This window comes from Pinus tabuliformis, chromosome J, assembly GCF_031772625.1.
Source record: "Pinus tabuliformis cultivar Carrire ecotype Pingquan chromosome J, CPIR1, whole genome shotgun sequence".
Classification (NCBI taxonomy): domain Eukaryota; kingdom Viridiplantae; phylum Streptophyta; class Pinopsida; order Pinales; family Pinaceae; genus Pinus; species Pinus tabuliformis.
The window spans coordinates 241393404-241401995 of NC_142295.1; the positions used below are offsets into that span (position 1 = coordinate 241393404).

General features: G+C 32.4%; 1 protein-coding gene across 1 annotated transcript; it reads right to left on the reverse strand.

The window, feature by feature from the left end:
- Window positions 1–5144: 5144 nt before the first annotated feature.
- Window positions 5145–7122, reverse strand: LOC149226651 (patatin-like protein 6). Its single transcript, XM_089377542.1, has 2 exons — window positions 6013–7122; window positions 5145–5829 (listed from the first exon to the last, which is right to left on the reverse strand). The coding sequence occupies exons 1-2, from the start codon at window positions 7030–7032 to the stop codon at window positions 5551–5553; spliced, it is 1299 nt and encodes a 432-aa protein (XP_089233668.1). The 5' UTR covers window positions 7033–7122; the 3' UTR covers window positions 5145–5550.
- Window positions 7123–8592: the final 1470 nt, after the last annotated feature.

Genomic DNA, 8592 nt, shown 5'->3' on the forward strand with positions numbered 1-8592 from the left:
CAGGACACAAAAACTACCAAAATTAGTAAATTGTGCTACAATTAAGGAAACTGAAAAAACTGAAAGAAACATTGGTGGGGGTCCAAGTGGAATAGGCGGGTGGCCACCAATATCCACCTGGATCAGATGGTTGAGCTCGAGCTCAATCGGGACACTTGGCCCATGTCATGCAGGTTCTATGGCTTTCATCTCATTCATCATACCAATCTCCTCACGTCCATAATGCATTATATAGGCCTTAAGCTACTCGTATGGTGGTGGAAAGATGGTCATCTTGTTGTTAAAGTTGTGGTAGCTCGTCGACTCTAAGCCTCTTTGACTCTTTACAAAAGGTGGCTAAAGCATATGGTAGTAATAGTGTTTGAAGGTTAGTTACCACTTATATACCTTCAATTCGTTGAACTAGGTCTCTCTTGTGGTCATTTTCTTCAACGGGTTTCTCAGTGATTTGTTTCATTTAGTAGTCTCAACCTTAGGACTAACCAGGGTTTATTTTTTTCTCAATGTTCCTCGTCTTGTTTTTGCACAACACGTGGACTGGCCCGTCCTTTGAATTAGTTGTTGTTTTATCCCCAGCGTCCATACAAACCTTGGACCCAACTGGGGTTTATTTTAACTACACAGTGCTTGTTTGTGCAGTTTTGTATTCTAGTATATTTTCCATTTGGTTCTAAAATTGGTTTTTGTCTTTCCCAACCTTTGTCTTTGAAAGTTGCCACAACTTTGGTACAATCATCACAGTGGGCTTATGAAGGGTATCAATTACTCCTTTACTACCCCACATTCTTCTCTTGTCCTACATTTAAGTCTTCCTTCTACATCTAGGTGAGACTACACTCTTGGTGAGACGTTACTCGGGTCGTTGTTCATTTTTTTTTTGCTCATATTCAAGTGTTTTGTCTGTAGGTATTACATTGCTCCACACCAAAGATTACCCTTCCAATGGGGTGGTGCTCCAGGGGCGTCCTCCTCAAGGCACAAGCGCCTTTTCGGGTGGGAATCAATGGAAAATTTCTTTGAGGCTGCCCCTCTTGAGGTCAAAAAGGAAATTCTAAATCTGGAAGCCAAAGAATTTGGAGATCGCAAATACTTCTCTGACTCAGAGATAGGTGGAAGCAGTTTAAAATGGGTGTCGGATCTAGGAAAGTTTTGGAGAAGAAGAATTTATTTTCTTCACTCCATCACACACCATCGTCAAATGGAGATATTGCTTAGTATGGTTACTTGAGATAAGTTGATAACTACAAACTCTTTGTCGGCCAAGAGGAGATTAAGCACATATTGCGGGACATCAAATATAACCTTGATGATATAGTGGTAAGGTTGAGTCGTGTGGAACGTTTTGTGGTGTCAGACTTAGACATTGATTCAAATGACCATTAGGAAGAGGCAACAATTATCAATGTTACACCTTTCAACACTATTCACGTAAATTTTGATTTGCCTATGAACAATCCCATGAAAACACTTCCTCACACTCGCCAGTTATCATTCTCGACTAAAATGTTCATCAAGCAAGCACTTTCATATTTTGAAGATGGAAGGAATCTACATGTTCATGTGTTTCTACTTAAATCTTACTATTCTACATGATTTTTGGTATGTTTACAGTTGATACTCGTCTATATTCTCGATATATTGTTAGGTAGCCACTTTTTGTAAAATTTGTCAATGGTGTCCTACTCTATATGACATATATTGTTAGGTAGCCACTTTTTGTAAAATTTGTCAATGGTGTCCTACTCTATATGACTGGTACAGTAAAATCACCTTTAATTATTTTTTGTTAGTACTTATTTGCGATACTCTACTTTATAAATCTAATATAATAAACTCAACTCATTCCTAAAATATTAATAAAATGAAAAACTCTCACTATAATATCGTATATAATATTTTCAACTGTCACTAATAAATTTAAAAATTAATAATAATAATAATAATAAAACAAAAACTATGAAAAATTTATAAAAATCAAATAAAAAATAATTATCAAAACATATACTAAATAAAAACCGAAAAATTAAAACATCATTCTCACCCTATCAATTAAGAATTTGCTCCGCATTGTCTTAGTATCATTTCTTCAACATCATTAACCTTATTTGTCCCGCCTAGCTTTAAAAACACACGTACCTAATTAGCTCCCCTCGTAATGTCAATCATTTTTCTTACTTTAAATCTTAAAAAACTTCCCTTATTTTATTCTTTTAAATTTTTTTAGTACTATTCTTTTTTTCAGTTCTAAAGATTTTAGTTTATTTTATTTTATATTTATATTTATTTATTTTTTAAATTTAAATATCAATCTAACTTTTTCGATATTTATTTTAATTTTTTTCTCGAAGTTCATGAACGTTTGGTAATTTAATATATAAAAAACATTATAATAAAAAATAACATAAACTATCATTTAAAATAATAATAATAATAATAACAAAAATATAATATTAATTTAATTTCATAATAAAAAATTATAAAAATAAAAAATTAATTAATTTTTATTAATAAAATTATAAATAATATTTATAAAAAAAATTAATCATAATATATTTATCACATTCAAATAAATTTAAATAATAATAATTTATAATAATAACCATTATATTTTAAAACTTCAAATTTAAATTTAATTAATAAACATATAAAAAAATTAATACTTAAAATTATATATATTTTCAATACTTTATATATTTCATTAAAAAATTAAATTAAAAAGAAATAATAAAACATGCATAACTGTGTAATAATATATAATATAAAAATTTTAATAAAATTAAAAATAAAAATATTTTTATATATGGAAATGTGAAATTTATATAAATATAAATAATATTATTAAGAATTAATAAAAAATTATTTTAATTCCTGATCTATCAAATGTTAAGAGGAATCAAATTTCTTGAAGTGCAAACTTTCTCTCAAATTTTACAATCAAAAAGAAGTTTGAGTCTCGAGATTTAATCCCTCTTAGTATTTGGTAAATTGCGAGTAAAAACAGATTTATCTTGATTAGTATTTATCACATACTCTTTAACTACACTTATTATTCAAATCCTAAAAAGACACACACAACCAAAAAACCCACCTTCTATTCAAGAGAGGGTGACATAAAAATGGCTAGCCTTGGCTAGACTATTAGGTAATAAAAGATAATATCATCTCATAAAATTAAGATAATATTAAAATATTATTACTTCCAAATTTTAGAAACAATGATAAATGATAAAAAAATAAAAAAAATGAAAAGAAAAGAAAAAATAATTGCCTTATATAAATTTTATATTTTTAATTTAAAACTATTTTTCTATTTAAAATTTAATCATATTCTAATTTTTTTATAATACAAATTATCCCATTTCAATTAATAAATTGTATGAAATGTACCTCACAAAGAACAATAACGTTAACGAATCACAAACCTCAAAAGGATGGACATTACAACTCCAGATTCGATTTAAGTTAGGTTAGATTGGTGGATAAAGAGTGATAGGGAATTATAAGGATATTGATGTAATGATAATGTACAACACATTTAGTTTTGCATCCTAAAGAATATAGGATTGGAAAAACGAAAGGTTGTTTTATTTTAATAAAATGCGTTAGAAAAAATAAAGGTGTAGAAAATTAAAGGCCGACGGGGCACGTTTCCGCATAATTTGAGAGATGAAGTTTATTAAGCTTCTCAATAAAAACGATGTGAATTGAAATTTAATTTTAATATATGATTATTAAATTAAATTGTTTTTTGTTTTATAAATATATAAATAAATTTTTTTATATGTTGATTAAGTGGTTGGTACAATAAAATATTGTCGTTTTTATCTGGTTTCATATTTTATGAAAGGTATTTTTGGCTCTTTATGATAAGGCTCAAGGAATTAAAATTATTCCAATAAGTTTTGGTTAACGATAACAAAAAAATAAAAAATTTGACTTTTAGTTAATTGGATTTATTTGGAGTGGTTGGAAAGAATGATTATTATCATCTTCACCTAGGTTCAATTCCCATGAGTGACATAATCAAATTTAATAAAATATTGGAGTCTTGATATAATGAATAAATAGAACATATATATTCCTAAGTTAACTTATGGTTTTTCTACTTCACTTGAAATTTACCAGTACATAATGTATAAATATATAATATAATTATTAAATTAAATTGAATGCATTTGACTTATGGTTTTTTTACTTCACTTGGAATTTACGGTACATAATATATCAAATACATAATATAATTATTAAATTGAATTGAATGCATTTGGGACTTTCTCTTACTACAATCTAAATAAAAAAGACTACAAAAAGATGCATTTTGATGTGAATATTGCAAGAACCAATAAGCTTGCAATTTCAACTTCATTTAAAAATAACTAGATAGCAATTTTTTTCTATCCTATATAAATTTTATAAAATAATTATTAATCTTACAATTATATATATATATATATATATATATATATATATTTTTTTATTTTTTTTTCAAAAGGTGGAAAAACCTATCATACTCAGTTTGTCAAACCAACAGTGAGGACAGCCATCTCTGACTGCTATCCGCAAATGTCAGTTGACACATCACTGTTATCAAGGAAAACCACGCCACCTGAAATGACTCGCTGGTAGTCCGTAAGGGAGTATATATATTTATATATACTCATCTTTTTGGGTCACTCATTCGAAACCCTTATTTTTGTCTTTCTATTAAATCCAAAATGTAAATCTTAGAAAGTGTTTTTAAGTGTTCATTATGTTTCAGCGTGAGAGAAATGAACAATTTGGCGGAATCAGTCCTCCATGAACCTATAATGGTCATACATTGTTTTGCCACGGAGAGAAATTGTAATCATAAAACAGTTGTGAATGAATTAATACTTTTATCGATAGTTTCAAAATAAATAAAAGGGGGATTTTCCTACTTTAGTTTATTTTTTTTTTCTTAAAAAAAATTAAAAGTTATAATAATTTAAAATTGTATTATAATAATAAGGTTTAAAGTAGGTTTAAATTTTACTTTTCTAAATGTAAAGAAGATATTCGTCTAAAACTCAAAAGTATCGAAAGATAATGAAAACATAGTAATAAATCAACTTACATTTTAAAATTCAAGTTATATCCATCCCAACTCTAAAAAAAAATCTCAATTAAGAAAAATAAATAATTATTACTATAAATATAATAATAATAATATGATGAGAATATCGTCGCTAATTGACCTTCTTACGTTACATTCCAGTCTTTCACTTCAACATGTACACGTGTCATTGATCTATTTCTTGAGTCCCAACGATGCGAGATGCACGGGAAAATGTCCAGACATGGACAGTCAAAATAACTCATCATATGGATAATGGATAGTGGAGCCCATCACAGTCGTGTTGGATCTCAAATTAATATATCCAGCCTGCGAGGATCTAAAGGATCTTGTTATTAATTACATAACTTATCGACCCCAAACAGCGAAAGGGTGGCTGCATCTGTTTTTCTTTTTCTTCCTTACTGTATTTTGTTCTGTCAAAGTAAATAATTTTCAAGAATGACTGGAAATCGCTATGGTGTTATGCATGCCAAGTCCGTGACAGAATTTCTAGGGGTCACTTGCTTCATTACTACAGTGGGAATCGACCTCGAAACTCTCGATTGATGTTCAGCAACAACCTGTTCCGCGAACCATTCGAGTCGCTCTGCATTGCTGAGGGGGAGCTTTCGTTTTCCTCCGAAAGGAACAGACTCCATGCCCTTCTGCTTCAGCATGCTGTCTGCAAAATTCAGCAGCCTCTTGACGTTTGCGTCGCTCGGATTCTCGGCGTCGCCCATTAATCCACACCCCTGTAAATTCCACAGCCGCGATAAAGTTCAGTAAGCGTAAAATAGGCAGGAACAGAAAACTGTATTGCCCAGGGCAAGCTTCAAATTGATCGTCTAGGACAACATTTTACAGTGCACTTCAGATTTATTTTTAACCTCAAAAATAAAATGAGGTCTACATAAGACTGTCTATTTTCAGGTTACCTGAATCCTGACGTAATTGCGCCGGCTTTGCCCAAATGCCACGCTCATGGCGTGATCGACAGTGTCGGAAATTCCATCTCCGACGATTTTAATGACGGGTTTAGCCCAGTGGCCGGCATCCCATTTTCGCACCTTCTCGTAATCGTAAGCCCGATCGAACTGCCCCGTTCCAACGGAAAGCACCAGCAAATCCTCCACGCCTCCCACAGACGGAAACTCGTGCTTGTTATTCACAACATGAGTTATGGCCGCAGCAGTGGGATTGTTCATCACTAGCCCTCCGTCTACAGCCGTGCAGACCGCTTTTCCGTTGACGGATTTCAAGAACGCGGGCTTGTAGAAACCGGGAGCGGCCATCGCCGCCCGACAGACTTCCCATAGCTGGAAATCAAAATTGTCAGTTTCCAGCGCGTCGGCGCGAGAGAAGAGGAACGGGGCGGCGCTTGACATCTCATAGCAAGGAATCAAGATGGGTTTTAGCGTGTCCTTCAGCGTCAAGCTCCGCCCATCCTTGGCAGCAAACAGACGCTTCAAGACGCGCTCGATGCTCTTGCTGGAGAAACGGGCGCCCTTGCGCCGGAATTTAGCCAGAATGCCCCCCGACTCCGGCTTGAACATCGTCCGCCCCTCCTCCGCCAGCAGCTTCCACACTTCCTCCGCCCGGCAAAGCGGTCGGCAGCCGCCGTCATTGGCGAAGAGCATGGCAGCGATGAGACCTCCGACGCCGGTCCCGATTGCGACGTCGAAAAAGTCCGCAATTCTGGCATCGGGATCGCTGGTTTTCGTCTGCAGGATCTTTTCAAGATACGCCAGTGTGCGCCCCGCGACGATGCCTTGCATCGCCCCGCCATCGATGCTCAGAATGCGGACCTTTCCGCTTGTCGACTTTTTGTTGATGAGCTCCTTCTCCCAGTCGAGGCCGAACAGAAAATTGTTCTCCAGCAACGAGAAAATCTCGTAGCTGAGCTTGTTGCTATCACAGCTCATTCGGCCATGTCCACCTTCCAATCCCAGCGCCATAATTCGATTGATGTTGAAGAATATTAATTGCAATTGCGACAGACAATCAATACAAAATCTTGAAACGATATTTCTGGAATTGATGTGCACACTGCGTATTGTCATGGGGCCTGTGGGATTTATATGGAGGAAGGCTATGAATGGTTTGGTGGAATCCGGAAACCCATCCGGACAGCAGAATCTCCGGTGCAGACTGACCAAATCTTCTGCGACCTGCCTGGAAACTCAGCGACCGCCCATGCTCACGTATTAACCGCACCGCAGTAAAATTTTAACCTTAGTAAAGGTTTTTATGGAAGTTTTTGGCTTTACATGCGGCCAACATCTGCCGCGTGGGGTCCATCATACTTGCGTACTGCCTCCGAGTGTGTAGAGTGAAGGGTGTAAGGAGGCAACTTGCAGGCCTGGAATTTGACCTGTTCCACAACGTATTATGGGTTTCACAGTGAATACAAATTTTAAACCCTAAATTTGGGTTGAACATATTTAAGTTAACTGTGATAAATTTTAATGGCCAGCTGTGAATTGATTTCCGATTAAAGCACGTTTTAGAAGCTAGGACCGTAGTTAAAATAAAAAATAAAAAATTCAACTTGAATCACATTGAGAAATTTATTTAGGTAAAATTATAATGATAAGATATAGTTAATACGTTGGAATTATTCACTATAGTTCATCATTAAAATGAAGATAGAAAATCTAATCTAAAATTAAATTGAAATAATAATATAAAGATGAAACAAAATCTCCATGATTAAATATTAACATTAAAATCATAAATCATTTAATAACATTTCAAATTTAATAAAAATATTTTAATATAGCATTTAAGAACAAATTAATTAATTAAAATTTTATCAAAAAAATTTAATTAATTAATTAATTATTAGAAATTTTAAGAATTCTATTTAGGAAATAAAAGAAATTAAGAATTGGATCAAAAAAATTAAATACTAAGTGAGTAGTTTTTAATGTAACATTTTCAATTTAAAATAAATAATAAAATAATGGAATATGTAGTTAGCAAATCTCTGTGAGAATATGAATATGGAGGATGAAAATCACTTCCTCTTAGAGTGCCTCGCATACAACCACATTAGATCTCAGTTTCAAAATTAGATCTCAGTTTCAAAATTTCTGTTGCAACACTGACCTTCCTAGCCTTTTATGATGTCAAAATTACAGTGAGCTCGAAAGGCTTCTCTCCAAACTTTTTGAGCATACGAATAAAATCTTAAATCAAACTAAATAAATTGTTTCTTTAGGTCCGATAGACCAAAATTTTGTCTCAATAGACGTTAACCACCACCACCACCATCATATATATAAATTTTGATAAATAATTTTATCACTTTAAAAGAAAATTAATTTGAGTTAAACATTTTTTAATCATAATTTTATTAAAATAATTTTGTTAAATTTAAATTAAAATATTTTTTCATAATTATTATATATTAAATTAATTACTTAAAATATAAAATAGTAATATACTAAACAATAAAAAAAATTATTTTTAAATCTTTTATATCCTTTAATTTAAAATTCGATCCAAATTTTTTT